General features: G+C 54.0%; 1 protein-coding gene across 7 annotated transcripts in view; it reads right to left on the bottom strand.

The window, feature by feature from the left end:
- Positions 1-6,638: 6,638 nt before the first annotated feature.
- Positions 6,639-19,388, bottom strand: part of Ptprs (protein tyrosine phosphatase receptor type S) — a 64,501-nt gene continuing 51,751 nt past the window's right edge. For all 7 annotated transcript variants that reach the window (XM_085833034.1, XM_085833036.1, XM_085833037.1 and 4 more), the window contains 18 exons: positions 19,167-19,264; positions 18,302-18,555; positions 17,774-17,867; positions 17,462-17,677; positions 16,876-17,033; positions 15,985-16,097; positions 13,766-13,863; positions 13,542-13,665; positions 13,054-13,229; positions 12,855-12,974; positions 11,759-11,913; positions 11,397-11,682; positions 11,054-11,232; positions 9,104-9,230; positions 8,901-9,026; positions 8,151-8,305; positions 7,929-8,064; positions 6,639-7,593 (listed from right to left, as the gene is read on the bottom strand). In XM_085833034.1, coding sequence (XP_085689160.1) covers positions 7,525-7,593; positions 7,929-8,064; positions 8,151-8,305; positions 8,901-9,026; positions 9,104-9,230; positions 11,054-11,232; positions 11,397-11,682; positions 11,759-11,913; positions 12,855-12,974; positions 13,054-13,229; positions 13,542-13,665; positions 13,766-13,863; positions 15,985-16,097; positions 16,876-17,033; positions 17,462-17,677; positions 17,774-17,867; positions 18,302-18,555; positions 19,167-19,264 — 2,684 coding nt within the window. In that variant the 3' untranslated portion in view covers positions 6,639-7,524. The remainder of the gene's footprint in view (positions 7,594-7,928; positions 8,065-8,150; positions 8,306-8,900; positions 9,027-9,103; positions 9,231-11,053; positions 11,233-11,396; positions 11,683-11,758; positions 11,914-12,854; positions 12,975-13,053; positions 13,230-13,541; positions 13,666-13,765; positions 13,864-15,984; positions 16,098-16,875; positions 17,034-17,461; positions 17,678-17,773; positions 17,868-18,301; positions 18,556-19,166; positions 19,265-19,388) is intronic.

Raw genomic sequence — 19,388 nt, 5'->3', positions numbered from 1 at the left:
AGAGGCAGGTAGATCTCTGAGTTCGAGGCCAACCTAGTCTTAAGAGGACAGCCAGAGCTACCCAGAGAAATCCTGTCTTAGAAAACCAAACAATAAATAGTGGCTTTGTGGCTAGGAGGGGCTCACTCAGGTGTGGCAGCAACCCACTCAGAATCAGGAGGCAAATGGCCCAGCTTAGTCTCATGCTGTGAGCCTCACTCACCAGGTCTGAGCATGGTGAAGCTGGAGTCTCCCTCTGTCAGCTGTGGGGCATCCAAGTAGACACCAGCACTAAAGGTGACAACCAACCCAGAGATTCACTTTGGTCAGGGCTCTGGCTGTGATGTGTTGATGTCACCTCTGAACCCAATCGAGCAGAAGCAACTCTGATAGCTACCAACAGACTTCCTGCTGGTGTCTGGTTGAGCTGCTGCCCACAGAGGCTGTGCCACACAGCCTTCAGGCCACCAATCAGGTGTCACGGCCGCATAAATTCAACCACCATATACATTCGGCAGGCATTTTGCATACCGGTTGTGATATGTAAAGAAAAATCAAATGTAATCAGCTTTCAAGTGGATGATTCCCAAAGGATCTGGAACACATCTCTCATTGGTGTCTTTACTGGACAGCCATTGTCGGGCACTCACAACACTTCTCTAACCCCTATGGTTTTGTAACATCATACTAGTAGCCTGAGATTGGCTGTGATGGCATGGTTTACACCATCAACTCAGAAGTGACACCATGAACCCTTGGCCCCCCTCTCGACTACTGAAGGTTACTCTGACTCCAGCCATCACACCTCACCGCCTACAGGAAAAGGGGGAATTAGCAAATGACAGAAATGGGTGGCAGCTCCTCGCGGTCTGTTCTTTGGGGTGAGAGGAGACAGCAATGTCTCTAGATTCCCCAGCCACTTATGCTTTGTTTCCCAGAACTGTGTCCATGGAGCCTGGCCAAGCAGCCCTGCAAGTAATTATGGTTTTCTGTCTTCTGTGTAGAAGGTGGCCAGAGACTGCAGTGAGGGCTTCTGTTGACCATGACTAGTCCTTATCCACCCTTGTTTTAGCAGCCACAGCGCATCTTAGGAAGAGCAGAGTGGGAACAGCTGAGGATACCAGGAGGAGATGCTGCTTAAGTATGAACCCCCACACAATTTTCCTTATCAAGACCTGGGTAGAGCTAGTTTGTGGGGCAACAGGCTATGCACAGACAGCCTAGTCCCCAGTTGAGCTGAGATCTTGAACCCCAGTGGAACCCGGTGGTGGTAATTTCCACTTACACAGGATGGAAGGCGTTTGATCGTGTCTCCTGGACCCCTGGCTCCTGTTGAAGTTACCACCCCCACAGCCCCCACAAGAGAGGCGTGTTAGGCTAATAATCATGTAGACAATATCCCAGGCTTCTGGCCTTCTGGCTAGACTCCTCCCCACAGTTACCTAGCAACAGCACGATAACAAGCCCATTATAAGAGGGGCTGTTTGGCCCCTCCTCACCCTCTTACTCTAAGCTTTTACCATTCTCTCTCTAAGCCCTCACCTTTCTTACTCTCTCACTCTTTCTTTCCCTTCCCCCTTCTTTCCTTTTGGCCACAGCCGGTCTCTCTCTCTCTTTTTATCTTCTCTCTTTCCCCCTGCCTTTCTACAATAAAGCTCTAAAACCATAAACTGTCTCTGTTCATCAAGGCCCAGACTAAAGACACTCGCCTGCATGGGAACCACCCAGTGCCCTTCTTTCCCCCTGCCCTCTCTTCCTGTATCTCCTGGGCCAAGTGCCGCCCCGGGGCCCCTATTCTGTTCTCAGCTCCTCTGCCATTGTCCAGCGTGAGATTCCGGAGACTGAGAACCTGGTACTGGGTGCTGCTCCTTGTCCACCTCCTGCCGTGTGGGGTCAGTGGCTTCACACAGCTAGATGCTCACCAGGGGCCATGTGGAAAGCATCCTGCAGTCCTCCTGCCAGAGCACCGGAACTCTGGCTGGACCCAGGCTCTCTCTCTACCCCCTCTTCCCCTACACCCACGGCCCCACACTAGTTCTGTGTCTATCTGGCCTTGTGTCTGTCTGGACCCACAGCAAAGAAGATGCAGGTTATGACAAGAGACTGCACTGCAGAGGTGCAAGCCCAGGGCCTCAGAACCTGGCTCACAGCAGAAAAGGCACCAGGGCATGGCACTGTGCACTAGAACCGCAGTTCTGGAGACACAAGTGTCCTCTGGGCTCATTGGCCAGACAGCCTGTCCTAATTGACCAGCACCAGGTTCAGTGAAACCCTGAGTCCAAAAGCAGGGTGGGGAGCAACTAAAGGAGACACTCAACAGTGACCTCTACACAGACAGGCACACATGTGCACAGAGCCTCTCAGCCCTGAGACCAGGCAGGCGGCTGCACTGAGGCCTCGGAGCTGGCAACCCACAGGCTGGAGGGCACGCCTTTACCCCCAGCACTCAGGAGGCAGAGGCAGGCCCATTTCTGGGTTCAAAGCTAGCCTGGTCTACAGAGTTCCAGGACAGCCAGGGCTACACAGAGAAACCCTGTCTCAAAAATATGAAACAAAACACCAACAAAACAATGCAACTATATTTGTGGCTGTAGGTAGCCATATAGAGCACACAGGTCACTCTCCTGTCCCCAGCACAGCATGTAAACTGAGCATGGTGACCCCAGGTGTCCTGCTTCAGTAATGTGTATATGGGAAACCTCTGCCATGTCAAACATAGATTAAAAACAAGCAAACAAACTATCAAGAGTCAGGATCACAGCCTGACCCAGGAACTTTAGTCAGGGGTGTGAGCTCGCTAGCCCCATGGTTAACAAGAAGCCCAACTGTCATTGTTCCATCCCCATTTCATAGAGTGACAACTTGCCCGACCACAGCCCCAGCCCCCCTCACTGGAGGATTCTAGGTGGGGACCCACCATGACCACACCCCCAGCCCTACTAGGGGATTCTACGTAGGGAATCCTCACTGGGGGATTGTGAATAGGGTTTTATCATTGAAGCACTCCCTTAACTATTAGGGACTATGTGTAGAAATTCTCAGGCCAGGAATCCCACTGATATCCAGGGTCTTGAGAGGTAATACCCACATATTAGTTTAAAGCAGTATGTTTTGAAATAATTTGTTATCCACCATTAGGTAATGGATTCCCTGCAGTTATTTTTCCTAAAAAATAAGGTTGTGACATTTTCTGTTTGAGTGTAACTGTGGACAGTTTTTGTCACTAGTTACCCTTGTCCCACATTTAATAGCATCTTCTTGCTTTAGAAAATCTCAGTGGAGTCCTGACTGACACGTGCCCTTTATTTGCTGATAAGTTTGACTAATGCATGCTGCCGAGTGATTACAACAAAATGCGACAGGACATTTTTTCTAGAAGTCGACATTCAGTGCATTTCCAGGCAGCGTTCCTGCAGTTGGTGGTTCCAGGACTTCATACTGGTTCACTGCTGCTCAGGAAGACACGTGGACTCCATCGTGAGTGCTGGCTCGACCCACATCCTGGCTGTGGGGAGTCTACCTTACCAAGTGATGAGCAAGCAGCCGTGATATCACACATGCAACCAAGGGCTTTGGGGATCATTTGGGGATGTTTTATTTATTCCCTTGTTCTGATGGGTGATGTGACAAGACCAAGAATCATCAGGGAGAGTATCCATGAGGAGCCTCACATTGGGATATCTGAGCTGGGAAGAGCCAGGCTGACCTCGCCAGGCCTGGGCCTGGGCAGTGCTGTGATCCGAGGTCTCTGGAGTGACCAGTGCAGTCTACCATCAGCCCTGCTCACCCGCCTCACTTGCTCTGTGTAAGATACACACTTGTGCTACTATGTAGCCTGATCCTCCTGCCTCAGCCTGCCTAGTCATATTCTCTCTCTCTCTCTCTCTCTCTCTCTCTCTGTTTCCTCCCCTCCCCCTCTCGTTTCTCCGTGCATTCCTGAAGCTTTTCTAAAGGAAACTCCCACAACAACAGCAGAGGACGCCCCTTGTGATCTCGGAGAAGCCATGAGCAGGGCGCAGTGGTTTTTGTTGATGGGACTGGAGGTGACTGAGAGAGGGGACAGGATGGGGTGCAAACGGACATCTGATATATTGTCTGTCTCAACAGCTGTCTGCTAAAAGCTGCAATAACACATATTGATGAGGACATAATCATCCTAATTAAAAGCTAATAATGAGGAGTTAATTGCCTTTAAAAGACCAAGTGAGGACAGCGGGGATTTATCTGTCTCCCTCCCTCCCTCCCAGCAAAGGCTGATATGTGAGGGCTAATTACTTGAATCAAATATTACAGAAAACTAACCATCCTTGTGTGCTGTTTGGCCAAGGAGTGAAAAGGTGGTCTGCAAGGGCTCCAGGCTATAGAGTGGAGGGGTGGGATAAACTGACAGGTTGTGGCTGCGCAGCCTTGAGGCTGTGTTCCTTTAGCCCTGACCAGACCTCCAGCCCCTCCCTGGGGTTTCTAGGGGGGGGGCTCCACCCTGACCACGCCCCCAGGATCTCCACCTCTTCCCTTGCACCTTACCTTGTCTGGTGTCTGGGTTCTTGTTACCCCAACCTCCTGTCCTTAGCCATGTGGTTTCATTCCCAAGGCTTGTTTTATTCCTGACTTCACCTCTAATTGATGCTAAGACCCCAGCCTCAAGGCTGCGCAGCCACAACCTGTCAGTTTATTCCACCCCTCCACTCCATAGCCTGGAGTCCTTGCAGACCACCTTTTCATCCCTTGGCCAAACAGCACACCAGGATTCGTTTTCTGTAGATATTTACCATCTATTTGGGCTAATTGTTACATTTCCCCAAATACAAGATGGTGGGTTGGTTAAAGAGTATCTCAGTGTAGCTGGTCCTCTGGCCAAATAAGGGAGGGCTGCTGACTGGTGTGTGTGTGTGTGTGTGTGTTACAGTCAGGAGGGCTGCTGACTGGTGTGTGTGTGTGTGTGTGTGTGTTACAGTCAACCTGTACAGAATGATAGAGGGAGGGTATTTCTGAAAAATCTTTTAAAAAAATTAGTTTAAAAAAATGTGTGTCTGTGTGGAGGTATATATTACATAGGAAAGCCACTACTACCCTAGGAAGCCAGGGATGTCGGACGCCTGGAGAAAGTCCCAGGAGCCTCCTGGTGGGTGCTGGGAACCAAACTCAGGTCTTCTGGAAGCCCAGGCTGTAAATGGCCAGTTGTGATGTGGGCCCCACTTCTGCCTGAGGACAGCATGGGGCTGTGGAGGTCTGTGCCAAAATGAGGGTACAGGTATCCCTCGGTGACTTACAGGGTAACTCTCCCTGTTCCCTCCTGTCTTCCAGCCAGCTTCACAGTCAGGATGCCCCCCCCCCCCCGCCCCCCGCCACACACACACACACAGCTGAGCACAGCTAGGCTCGAAATGGGAGGCTGAGGCAGGCAAAGCAGGGAAGAAGCCACTTCTGTGAGGAGCAGATACTCATAGCTTTGGGGCGAGAGTGGCCAGAGCTGGAACCTTTGTCCACCCAACTGAAATGCAATGTGAGAATCAGATTCTCTGCTTTGTCTCCAGGCTATGTACGGCCCTTGAGTCTCTTGTGGTTTTGACAGGTATTGACAGTGGGAGTTTGCTTCTGTGGACCTGGACTTTGGGACCTGGAGGGAGGAGTCCTGCCGCTCACAGCTGCCTGAAGCCAGATCGAGGAACCCAGCTCCTACGGCCACCATGGACAGGTGCCACGCTCACATGGAAAATTAAAGATTAATTTTGAAATAAAACACTGGGGAGACAAGCAGGGTCAGTTAGCCAGGCCCTCTGCTCCTTTATTCCTATGTAACTCAGGAGCGCAGCCCTTGGGATGAAGTCATAGCAGTGTAAAACCACTGTCGGTTGAAAACAGTTAGCCAGGACCTGTGGCTCGTGCTGATAAGCCCACTGAGGGGAGTGGAGGCAGAGGGTTTTGAGTTCAAGGTCAACCTCAGTAGGGATTCAAACCCCAAAGTGAACATAAGGCCATTAAGGAAGTGGATACTGTCGCTTGGCCCAGGGTACTTGGTGCATGCTGTCACTGCTTGTCAAGGTTGGGACAAGCCTGAGTATCTTTTATGCTTCAGACACGACACCAGAGCACATCCCACAGTAATTCCAGCCTCTGTGTAAGGATCTCACAGAGCTCCGGCTTTAACCCAGAGCCAGAGCTGGTACTATCACACAAGGGAATATTACACAGCCCTGAAAGAGAATCAGGTCGTAAGGGATGCTGGGCCACCCCTACCCCAGCTCAGACACTTCGGCCTCAGTCTCTCTCCAGAGGGATGGACTCGAGGCTCTGGTAATTTATGAAGGGGTCTCCTCCACTCCAGAGCTCACCCCAATTCTTTTACCTGCCTTACTGTCGCTTCCTACCCTTCGCCAACTCTGCCATCATTGCCAGGGTCCCTCATCAGGCTTTGCTGGCTGGTGAGCCCCAGAAACGTCAGGGTTGGAATGACAAGTATATCCACCATGCTTGGCTCTTTGCCTGGGTGCTAGGATTTGAGCTCGGGACATCATTTGAGTCCTCTAAGCTGTTTCTGAAGCCCAGAGCCACTGTGTGACCTCAGAGGCCAAAATACTTCTTCTCTGAGCCCACTGGTCACCAGTGTCTGGTCCTGCCTTTTCCCCAACAGTGGCAGCATTAAGGAGCAGTCCATGCACTAGGTCGGACGAATCTTTCTTTAATACAAAGTTGGTTTATCTACATACAGGGGCGTCACCTGCTGCTTCTGCCCAAAAAACAGCGGGGACGAGTGCTGACCCACTCTCCTACAAAGAGAGACCTCAGTTGCTCCAGGGGGTCGGATATCCCCCAAGTGTCCCGTAGTCCCGGGTCCTCCATGCGGGGCACAGAGGTCATGAGTAGACGAGGACCCTCCCTGGTGTGCCAGGGACTGGGGCAGTGAGGCCAGCCACTGTGTCCTTGGTGGCCATGTCCCTGTAGTCTGGCCCGAGTGCCCCCAGCGCCTCACCCTCCATATCTGATATGTCTGAAGATTGATTAAAAAAAAAGTAAAAAGGTTAAAAATAAAAACTAAGCGCACCATTCACATGGGGATGGGGGCAGTGTCGGGCATGTGGGAAAGATGCACACACAGAAGCCGTCGAAGTGGCCACACATAGCCGCCACACGGCACGCTAACTATGAAAAAATAGGCCTCCCACAGAGGCACAAACAGTGATCTTGTTCCTTTTTCAAAGTTTTGACCGGCACGATTTTGTTTTTTCTTAAAAAAAAAAATGAAGAAAAAAAATATACACTATTAAAAAAAATAAGAAAAAAAATGTTGCCAACAGGCAGGCAGGGGAGTGCGGAAGCAGAGTTCGGTCCCTGTGTGACCCCAGCCGTGGGGAGCAGTGGCTCCTTCTCTCTCCACCCCAACCCCCCACCCTGGAACCTCGTTTTGGAATCAGAAGGGAATGAGGAAGGCAGCGCCTGTCTCCGCGAAGAGGAGGTCTCCCTGGGCCGCCTCCTGCCCAGTGGCGGACCTAGGCTCACATCCAGGGCACTTGGCGCAGGGCTGAGGTGTCGGGCGGGGCCCATGGCTTATGTTGCATAATGATCAAAACTGCCCAGGTATTCCAAAGCCGCCTGGAAGCAGAACTGGTACTCGTCCTGCAGGGCAGAGGAGACACAGGCACATATTCCTGGGAGGTTCCCACGGTGGCAGCAGTCCTCCCCGCTCAGAGCCCACAGCCCCTTCTCCCAGCCAGCCCAGTTCTGCCCTGGCCTCAATCTTCCAACCCAGGAGGTTAAGATCTCTGACAGACCCCAAACCTGCAGGGGTGAGGGGCCCCTTTGCCAGAGCCCGAGTTTCCATGCAGGGACTTTGGCTCACCCCCTCCTCAACCACGGGGGATGTTTGAGGCACACCTACAATCAGCCTATAGGTTTCCAGGAGGGAAACTGAGTCTCAGCGGCAGGGACTTCTTGCCCATCACCCCCCATACCTCTGTCTGCACCATGGCAGGCCTCTGGGTCCGAAGCACCTTCACTGTCTGGAAAATGTCCACCACACCCTCGTAGCGCATCCGCTCAAGCACGATGCTCAGGGTGATGAACACTCCGGTCCTGCCCACTCCGGCACTGTGAGAGGAGGGTGATGTGCGGTCACGTGGGTGAAGGCCTCTCCATGGCCCCAGGACCATCAGGAGCCCAGGTGTGGCACTCACCTGCAGTGCACTGAGATGGGTCCGTCCTGGCCGAACTGCTCCTTGGTCTTATGCACTTGGCCGATGAAGTCAATGAAGCCTTCCCCTGACTTGGGTGCACCCTGCTCTGGCCAGTCCGTGAACTGGAACTGTCGGACGGTCCGGGACTGGCCATCCTAGGAGGATAGCTGGGTCACCATCCCTGTCCACGGTCTAATGGTGTCTTCCACACAGACCATGTGGTCTTTGCCAGGGCCCTTTGTCATCCAAGGTACCACTTTCCACTGATGCTGGCTGCCCATTCATCTGACTATGCCATAACCCCCAGTGCTGCTGGGTTTGTCCCTGTCATTGTCAAACCCCACCACAGCTCCCAGAGGTGTCAAGCTGCTCCCACTACCCACTGCAGGCCTCTTGTGACCATGTTCCGCTTCTGCCCACCCTGCCCCACACCCTGGCCCTGTGAGCATCAGTCCTCAGCCACCCAAGGCTTTAGCCCCTCATCCCACTATCCTGTCCAGGCTCTGGTCTCCTGTCACCCACGGCAACTCTGGCATTGACTGGCGACCATACTAGTTCCTCTACGCTTTTTGCTCTCACCATAGTGTCGCTCACTGAGCTGGCAACCAGCAAGCCACATTTGCCTATCCTCCTGTCTCCAGGGCCACAGGGCTAAGGCAACAAGTGCAGTAGCCAAACCCACTTCCAACCCAAGTCATTAGGTACTTTACCCTCCCAGAAGACCCAGCCCCTCCCATAGCCAGCACTCACCCGGGCATCTGTGACCTTAAACTCACGCAGAATGTACTGTGGCATGTTATACTCTGCCATCGGGTCAACCACAAAGTACTGGTAGCGGGCAGAGCGCTCGGCTGGCCAGTACTGGTGGCACTTCTCCTGTAGGGCAGAGTGGGGTCAGCACCATGGCCCTGAGTGTGCCCCCCCCACCCCCGTCCCACCTGGCACACACTCACCCTGCCCATTTCTCGGAGCTTGGTGAGCATTACAACAATAGTAGAGTTGTTCTCCCACAGAGCTCGCCAGAAGTCCTCTGTGGTCTCTGCCAGTGGCCCCTGTGTTGCAATGTAGGCTTTCTGCTGTCTGCAGAAGGGAGGGGGCACAAGCATGGGCTCAGAGCCACACTCCCCAGAATGCCCTGCCCAAGTCCCTCAGCCTCCAAGCCAAATTTAAACCTCTTGGGGACATTGTGAAACACACATCTTCCATCCACCCTCCAAAGCCATCAGACCACGCTCAGCTAGGTTTCTTACCCCAGGGCCCTGGCACAGACACTTGCCCCACCAGAACTCCACATACAGACATACATATATACGTATGTATGTACACACGCACGCTTCTAGAAGTCATGAGTATGCCTATGAACACATGTGCAGAGGCCATGGGAAGGCACTGTCTCCTAGTAACTAGTTACAGACTTTGTGAATGCAGTGTACCAAACCCAGGTCCTCTGCGAGTGCAGCCAGTGCTATAACCGCTGTGCAGTTCCCCAACTCCCCATTGAGACTTTGCTTTCAGTTCAGTGTCACTGAGGTGTCTGGGTTCCTCCTGTAACTCCCATGATGACAAGGCTAGGCATGGGGCACTGGGAAGGCTCAGTGGGCAGAGAGCTTGGCTGGCAAGTGTGAGGTCCTGAGTTCAGTTGTCAAGGTTTCATCTTTTCCTGTCTATTGTAACGCTAACTGCAGGCCTAAGACCTGGGGTCTGCACAGTAGAGCCTGTGATGTCTGGAAGTTAATTCTGATTGGTAACTAAAGATGCCAACAGCCAATAGCTGGGCAGAAGAGACATAGGTAGGGTTTAAGTTTCACAGGCTTGAGAGGAGAGGAAGACCATATGAGGAAGATAAGGAGAGTAGAGAAGGAGGAAGGAGAAGCTGCCATGGGTTAGGAGTCAAGAGAGCATGGCCCCGAGGGCTGCTCAACTGGCGCTAAGAGCAGGCCAGATGAAACACAGTAAGTAATAACTCGGGGTTATCAATAGGAAACTAGATTCTAACAGCATGGAGGGTAGGCAGCTGCCCAGCTCTTATGTTGTTTAAGGCTAATTGTAAATATAAAGGCTGTGTCTTTCATCCAGGAACTTAAATATCAAAGGTCGGGTACTACATTCCATGCCCAGCCCTGGGCTCATTGCTCAGCAGTGTGGTGTCTGAGAGAGCTCCCACAGGCTCATTTGTCTGGGTGCTTGGTTCCCAGTTGGTGAAACTGTTTGAGAAGGATCAGGAGATGTGGTCTTCTTGGGGGCAGTGTGTCCCCTGGGTTGGGCTTCAAGGATTCAAAAGTTTACAGCAGGTCCAGGTCTGCCTCCTTCTAACTTGCAGACAAGTTTTAAGTTTTCAGCTACTGCTCCAGCACCATGCCTGCCTGCCACTGACATTCATGGACTGAAACTCCTGCCTGCCAACCATGAGTCCTGAAAAAAAATCTCTCTTCTGTATGTAGTACTGGACACGTACATGTCTCGTCACAGCAATAGACAGAAACTATGGCAGCTGGTCTTATTTAGCAAGTTTCAGGCCAGTGAGACACCCAGGCTCATTAAAACAATGTCCATGATTCCGAGGAAAACCTGATCTGATCGCTGGCCTTCATGCACATCTACACACACACACATGCACGTACCCAACACAGACCTGCACGCAAATGCACAGGCTCACGTGCACTTTCCCCAGTCAAACAACAACAAAAGAGCCAGGCTAGCTTACTCAAAACCTAATCTCACAAAACCAAGGACTGGGAGTGCAGTGGGGCTGAGTCCTTGCCCAGCAAGTGCTAGGACCTGGGGTCTATTCACAGGACTGACCACTGTTCACATCCTCAAGGTAGCCTTATCCAGAGCAGAGAACTGAGGACGGTGTGTGTGTGTGTTTGTGTGTAGACCTCTGAAGGGCAGGACCAAGGTACCTATAGCCATCGATGAAGCTGGCATTGATGTAATCAGAGCCCTCCACACCGCGGATGGGCTGCAGGCAGACACGCGAGCTCTCGTATGGCAGGATGTTCACCAGGCGGTTCTTAAACTTGTTGCAAGGCAGGCTGGCGGTGATGAAGCGCGAAGTGTGTGCCTTGGAACTGGCGAGCCTCTGTGGGGATGAGGGGGCGGGGAGGCGGTTGGTCAGGGCAAAAGGGCTGGGGCCAGTGCAACAAAATCACTGGCACGTGTTTTATTTATCATGCATGTATGGAGGTCAGAGGACAACTGTGGGAGTCAGTTTTCAAGCCCACCCCACCGTGGGCCCGCAGTCACCTTGAACTCAAGCTCCATGCCCGTGACATGCTCGCCAGGCTCCACCTGGGCCAGCTTCTGGATGTAGGTATAGAGGCTTCGAGCAGGGACCTCGGTATTGCCGCAGCCCACAGCCTCTAGCAGCGCCTCGTGGATGAAGCCATACTGATCCTCTGTCTGCACCATGTAGTTGCGCTGCGACCGCATGAGTGTCACATGCCCATACACGTCCACGGTTTTCTCTGTCTTGATGCGCTCTAGCATGGCATCAATTACGATGAAGCAGCCAGTGCGCCCCACACCCGCGCTGTGAGGACGGACACCATGGTCAGGGGACAGGGATGCAGAGAGACAGGGACAAGACAGGTCAGGGCTGTGCACACCTGCAGTGGACCACAATGGGGCCAGCATCAGGCGGGTTGCAGGTCTTGACTCTTCGCAGGAATGCCAGGAAGGGCGTGGGATACTCAGGTACCCCATGGTCGGGCCATGCCGTGAACTGGAAATGTCGCACCTCACGCTTCTCGCTAGAGCCATTCTGAGGACCAGAGGGACAGCATCTGTCACTGTGGTTTAAGTGTCCAGGACACCTCAGCTGGCACTACCCTGATTTAGGGGGTTTTATTGGGTGTCACCACCGTGCCCACATTGTTCCCCATCTCATCAACTGAAGCCCTGAGATGTGCCTTTGTTCTGTACCACAGCCCGGGGACACATCAGCTTCCCCTCCCCGCACCCTCACTCCCTAATTCCGGAGGAGTTACCCCATCCTTCTCTGGGGTCCTGCAGCTCCTCCAAAGACCGTCCCTCTCCCTCTGCTCCCAGTATCCCAGCCCTGCCTTCCCCTCCTGCTCGCCCCTCCCAGGCCTGCTCCCCATTTCCTTGCCCCATGTCTATTTCTTCCCCATACTCTCTAGTCACCCCACAGAGGCAGGATGCTGTGTGCTCGCTCACTCTGCCCTATGATGACGGGTGGTCCAGTCAGGGTGTGACTGACTCAGTCATGTCATGTGTCACTGAGCTCAGCACTCCTTCCTGCCACAGGCCCACTCAAATGCAGGGCGATGTGCTGGGCCCTGTGCACCCCCTTCTCCCTTCTGTAATGAACGTACACTAGACTGCCTGCCGTCAGAACTTGGGCCAGACACTGCCACACACCAGATGTACTGCAGGGGCTCGTCAGCCCCGCCCGTCTGCACAGGATGACCTTGTCCCTCCCCAGCAGGATGGGGTCACTCTCAGAAACGGCGACATCACGAGCAGGCGTGGTTACACATGTGCTCCACCACAGACACTGCTCGTGGGGTCAGAGTGTGGCATGGCGCCAATTTGGGTCCTGCGCTGGCCTTGTTCCCACTGTGGCTGCTCATGCCAGCCAACTCTGAGCTTTGAACCCCCAATCCTCAAGTGGCCTCTCAGAAGTGCTGTCAGCCTCAGACATATTTATTCTGCGCAATGCGTCCCCCACCCAGGCCATACCTTGTGTAGAGAAAAGGTCCTGACGCAGAAGGTAGCCAGCTCCATGGTATCTAGTAGGGTGACCTGGATGAAGCCGTACGTCTCAGTGCCTCGGTTAGGCCAGTATTGGTCACATTTGATCTGCCAGAGAGGGAGATGAGGTCAGGGTCAGGCAACGCCTTGAAAGCCTCGGGGCCAAGCCGTGCCCACAGCGCCTCACCCGCGATTTCTCCTCCAATCGCGTCATCATGACCACAGTGGCCGATCGCTGCTCCCACACCATCCGCCAGAAGTCCCCAAAGGTCTCAGGCAGGGGCCCCTGCGTGGCAATGTATGCGTTCTGCCGCCGGTAGCCGTCCACATAGTTGGCATTGATGTAATCACTACCCATGATGCCTGCAGCCGGGCAGGGGGCCAGAGACAGTTTTGTGGGGTTGTTCAACTTGTCCTCTGACACATGCCCATGGCCACTGTGGGGATGGCTCTATGGCTCTGCTGCATGGCCCTGCAGTCATCTGGGGCCACATCTCTACTGGGCCCACTGTGGCAGTCAGACACCCACTGGCCATACTCCTGCTGCAATGACACCTCTCCTACAAACCGTGACAGCCCAGAGCTAACCCTTGGGGATCAGAGCTGCCCAGACAATGGCTAATGACACAGACAAGGCAGAGTGCACCACACATGTGCAGCCTGGGTCCTTGTTACCTTCTAGGGGCTGCAGGATGACCCGTGAGTGGTCATAGGCGATGACGTTGGCATAGCGGTTCTTGGGCTTGTTGGCCTCCAGGTTCGAATGTTCCCACGTGAATTGCTGCCCAGGGTCAATGGACTGCAGGGAAAGGGTAGGTTCAGGCATGGTGGGGAGGGGTGCAGTGCTGGATCACCAGGGCTGGGGCATCAAGCAACATCCCACAGCGGCCTTGGCTCACCTCGTATTCCTGGGAGAGCTTCAGGCTGTCGTTGGCTTTGAGTCTCTCCATGTGCTCCGCCATGTCTGTGATGGGGATGGGCGGGTGGCTGAGCATACCTGTGAGGAGAGGAGTGGGCATGGGGTCAGCAGACGAGGCTGCTGTGGCCATGGAGGCACTGTGGTTAAAGGACACGACAGGTGGACAGGACTGGGAGAGTGCCACCTGCTGCGCAGCTGGAGCATGGGGAGGAAGTCAGGCCTCTGTGGCCCCGGACCCCACGCTGCTCAGGGCTCCATGGTCCCAATGTCTTGTGGCAAAGATGGAGAAGCAGAGGCAGCCAGTGTAGCTCAGAAACATGGTGCAAGGGGTACTGCCCTTCCCAAGACCAGGGGACCGAACAGCTCTCCAAGTGGGTTTGATGCGTGCTGTGTGCATGCATGAGTGATGGCACATGGGTGCTGTGTGCATGTGTGAGTGATGGCACATGGGTGCTGTGTGCATGTGTGAGTGATGGCACCTGGGTGCTGTGTGCATGTGTGATGGCCTCTCCCCAACTGTCCCCAGTTTCCATGTGTCCTGACTGTTACAGCTGAAGGTGGCTGGGGTCTCTCACCCTCATGTTGATACATCAGACCTGAACCTGAGCCTCAGGCCCCGCCAGGTGCTCTGAGCCCCCCAGAGACCCTTCAACTCCTGATGGTCTACAGCACTCCTTCATGGTTGCCTGTCATCCAGCAGGGTGTGGCCACAGCCACCCAGAGCCAGGCGGGCAACGGTCAGTGGATGCACAGGCAGGCGGCAAAACAGAGAGAGCAAATGACCTCAGCCAGGGCGAGAAGCAGCAGGAACTGAGATGGGGATGACCCAAGCTACACCCCGGCTGGCCTGAAGGGGCCCAAACCAGTGAAGACAGCAAACCACAGGCAAACTGTCCCCAGGAGGCCACCAGGGCAGCCATAAGAGGCCCTTCTTTCAGCTCTGATTCTGAGACTGAGAAAAGTCAGGCTCAACTCCTCCCCTACATCGACCTGGCCATGGTCCCCAGTGGGAAGGCAGAAGGGACCTGGAAGAGGTAGATGCTAAAAGTAGGGGGGGGACTTATGGGCCCACGCCAGGAGCTTTAAGGACTAAGAAATACCAGTTAAATGCTGGGAATTCTCACTAGAATGTGAAGGTCCGCTATGAGCCAGGTCAGAGCTGGACCTTAGGGTGACAGGTGACTCTGGGTAACCAGGACAATACAACAAACACCTCATTCTCAAAATGGCAGCTAAGCAAGCAATCCACGCGGGTGGAATAAATCACGAGCACACAGCAGAGATGACATGGAACCAACATCCAGAGTGCGCTGCAGGCCGGTGGCCACCGTCTTGGAGAGTGTGCTGCAGGCCGGTGGCCACCGTCTTGGAGGAGAGTGGCAGCCACACAAATAGGTGGAAAAAGCAGAGAGGGCTGTGAAGCACAGCCCTCTAAGAGGGAGCAGCTGGCACTCAAAGACAAGCTGATGAACCAGCTCGAGCGGGACACAAGTCAGGGCTTGTGAGGCTGGCGTTCTCAGGATAGCACCAGGAGTTAAACCCACAGGCTACAGAGCCCCCATGGGGTGAACATCTGGCTGACCAGAGATGAAGGAGAGGGAAAACTATGTGGAACCCACAGGGCATGGCCGTCAGTTATGTATGAAGCCTGCTACTTGGAAGGAAGCAGCTGAAGCCCATGGTGGGGATGGGGCATTTGGGGAGCCTTCCTCGTGAAGATACAATGAGCCCTGATGAGCTGATGGGTGGAGACTAGGCACAGGCACATTCCAAGGCCAGTGTGAAAACACAAACCAGGGTGACCCTCAGCTCCACCCCGAGGGAACAGGGAACGGACTGAGGGATGGAGGACACGGGGTGGGGGGTGTGACATGAAACCCCTGCCTGCAGCCTTTAATCCCAGCACTCGGGAGGCAGAGGCAGGCAGATTTCTGAGTTCGAGGCCAGCCTGGTCTACAAAGTGAGCTCCAGGACAGCCAGAGCTACACAGAGAAACCCTGTCTCAAAAAAAAAAAAAAAAAAAAAAAAAAAAAAAGAAACTCCTGCCTTTCTGCCTGATTCATTTTGTTTTTGACGTTTTAAGTTCTTGGAGAAGGTGGCAGTCATGCGACCTGCTGCTTTGGTGATCAGAGCCTGGCTCATTTAGGGGGTGCAGAAGGCCCACCCCAGCTGCTTCTGGCCCCCACAGTCAGCTCATACCTGGTGTCTGGAAGTTGATGCGTCGCATTTCCACAGGGTCCTTGGGGTGATGGGGGGCAAGGTCGGCGTTGTTCAGTAAGCATTTGGTGCGGGGCTCTGAGTCCTTGCGTTTGCTTCAAGGACAAAGAGGGAAGGGACAGACAGCCAATGTTTTAGCATATGCCCCAAAGTGTGTGCACACACTCAGGGACACATGGCCCAGGGCCTACAAACACGAGGTAGGGAATGGGCCAATTACACACTGAACCCTAATTTATGGAACCTCAATCCTACAAAGACCCTTGGATCCTAGACTAGCATCAACCTCAGATTGGGTTCTCGGCCTTAGCTGAGCCCCAAATCCAGATGGATCATTCGTCCTATAGACTAAGCTTCAGTTTTAGACTGGACTACAATCCAGGACAAGCCCTTATCTCAGATTAAGCTCCAAGCTGACTGAGCCTCAATCTCACCTAAATTCCAATCCTATACTGAGCCTTGATCCCAGACCCTTGTATAAACACATATGCCATCTGGAGAACTGAAGTAGCCATGTCCCATGAGCCCAGCCCAGCTCCAACCACCTGTCATCCTCTTGCCTCAGGCCAGTCCTCACCTGTCAGGTTTGCTGTCCCCAGACCGGATTCAGGTGAGAGGAGAAAAAGAGAATGCCAAGTGAGACCGTGCAGGTCAGACAGAGCCCCTTCTGTGATGTCGGTGGCTTCCCAATCTTGCCGACTCCCAGTTTCTGTCATTTGGTGCTTTCCCTCTATGCCTGGACCCCGTTCCAAGGAGGTCACTTCAGTTTTCTCTGGCACAGGTGTGACGGTCCCTCACTTAAGCAGCTACACCCTTATGGTCAAGCACAGCCCCCTAGCTCAGTGTCCTCCTCCCGCCCTTGGGCTCACTCACTTCTTGTACAGCAGGATGGCAATCACGATGCAGATAATGAAGACCACGGCCAGCACAGGCCCAATCACCCAGATGAGGCCCTCCTCGCCGTCCACAATGGGCTGAGGGTCCGGGTTATCCAGCTGGAAGGGGTCTGAGAAGGGACTGGCTGCAAATGTCTGCAGGACAGAGGCAGAGGAGGGGCCGTCATCAGTGCTGGCCACATCTGGACCCCCAGCTGGCCTAACGCCCTCTAGCTGTCTATGCCCGCTGCCAGGCCGCCCCCAGGCTTCTCTCCTGGGATACATGTGTGGGGGGGAACCTTTTCTGTTGAGTTCCTGCTGATCCTTCTCGGACCCAGCTAAGGTGTTTTCCTCTAAAGGATGAACCCTTGGGACCCTCACCCCACCCCGTGTCCAGTCCTGGCCTCCTGTGAGCTTACAACGTCTATGCTTGGCTTTGGGGATCGATTTGGGTCAACCTCCCAGAGAGGTCCACATACCCATAGTAAGACACCAGGTGACCTCTGTGCCTCCATTTCTATACCTATTTCCACGCTGGTGGGGAAGCCTAGCTAGGATGTAGGTGGATGCTGCCAAGGACTTACAGGCTCATTCTTCTGCAACACAGCAAGCACAAAGAGGACATAGCGGTGGCCTGGCTCCAAGCCCCTGTTGTCAAAGCCACCATATTGCTTCTGGTTCCCAGGATGGAAGACAGCTGGCAGGATGGAGAATCGAGCGGCGATGTAGGGCCGAGGCACCTCCAGCTGTCTGGAGTGGCGCAGGCTGCGCCTCTGCAGCCGGGAGATGTCCTGGATGAGCTGCAGAAAGAGTGTCACAGGGCTCAGGGCTCCTAGGGGAGACGGGCATCACAGCCTGGCTGTGTGCAGGCCCCATGGGGATGGGTGTGGCCTCACCTCCTCCAGATCCATGTCCTCTGGACTACCTAGTAGGACAGGGAACTGGCCACCTCGAGACTTCCGAAGTGGGACCATCACAATGAAGTAGTTCCTGTGGGTAGATCTTCAGTGACACCTGTGTCCCAATCCCAACTCCATGCAGTACCACGCCTCCACATCCCAGTTCTTAGCTATCAGCCTTCTGCCTACTTCATGGTGTGCCAGATCTCAGTGTCCTGTGCATTCCTCAAAGCTCACATGATCTTACGCCCTTTCCCCAACTCCCAGGAAGCCCCTTGAGGTCCTCACTGCAGACTCCTAGCTAGGCCTCCCAGCTAGCCTGAAGCACAGACCAGAATTTTCTGGGGGCTAAAGGTCGCCCAGTGAAGGGTCAGGCTTTGTGGGGACAGTTGCATGAGGCAGGCTCACGTGACCCTTATCTCACTAAGTGTGCAAATGGGGTCACAGAAGGGATGGGTGGCTCGATGCAGTCACATAGTGGGTTGACAGCTACAGGGTCAGGCATGGGGGTAAGGGTTGGCATACTGCACGGTCACAGGACTCTGGCCATCAGGCAGGTAGACCACGATGAAACCGTCGTTGTCGGGCTTTGGGGCGACGCTGGGCTTGCCGCTGAGCATGTTAAAGGCGGTCCTGGCAGTGACTGTCTGCTGCAGGCCCCCCAGGCTGCTGCCACGGTTGGTGAGCACGAAATTATAGAATGTGTGTGGCTTGAGGTGCGTGATCAGCTTCTTGGTCGTGCGGCCGTCCACATCCAGTGTGAGCCCATTGTACTGAATCTGTGGGCAGAGCTGGCTCAGCAAGAAACGGGCCGGGGCCTAGCAACCCCAGCAGAGCTGCAACCTCAGGCTGCCTGTCCTGGACCAATCCTGACTGAGCCTCACTTCCGGATGAACCATCTGACTGAACCTAAACCCAAACTTAGCTCCTGAGTTCTAATTCAGTACAGAGCTGACTGAGCCCCAGTCCAAAAATAACCTTCAGGTCCAACTAAGCCTTGATCCTTGGTTGACCTTCAAACATGGCAAAACCCTGGAGTCAGGCTCAGGACCAACTGACTGTTCGAGGAGGTCCCTTAACTAGTTCCTGACTAAGCCTGAACAACATACTAAATCCTGGCTTTAGCCAGAACCCCAACTGAGTGCCAGTCTTGACTAGGCTTCAACTTCACTGAGCCTTGATCCCAGGTTCAGCAGCAACCCTGACAGACCCTGATCGCAGGCAGTGACCCAGCTGTGATTGAAAAGACTGTGCCTCAATCTCAGACCAAACTGTGAAGTCTAAGTATCATCCAATCCTGATCTCGGGTGGCCTTGACTGTGCCCAATCTCTCCCAGGCTCCCAGATTTTACCCCCCCCCGCCCCGCCCCTTCCTCCACTGTTGTAGTACCTTGTAGGGCGTGGGTGAGTTATAGTTGTCAGGGAACTCCCAGCTCAGCAGCACTGAAGTCTTCATGATCATCTTCACCTTGAAGTTCTTGGGGGAGACTGAGGGCGGCAGCAAGCAGGAAGAGAGAGAAGAGATGGCCCAGTAAGAACCGGGCACTGGCTAAGGGGCGCGTGGGGCGGCCCCTGTTGTCCCTGTGGTCCGCTGTGCCCTCGGCCTTCCTGC

Source organism: Mus caroli, unplaced genomic scaffold (assembly GCF_978045245.1).
Source record: "Mus caroli unplaced genomic scaffold, Mus_caroli_1 scaffold_18, whole genome shotgun sequence".
Lineage (NCBI taxonomy): Eukaryota > Metazoa > Chordata > Mammalia > Rodentia > Muridae > Mus > Mus caroli.
The sequence above is the reverse complement of the archived record's forward strand: the minus strand, read 5'-3'. Positions and strand labels throughout refer to the sequence as shown.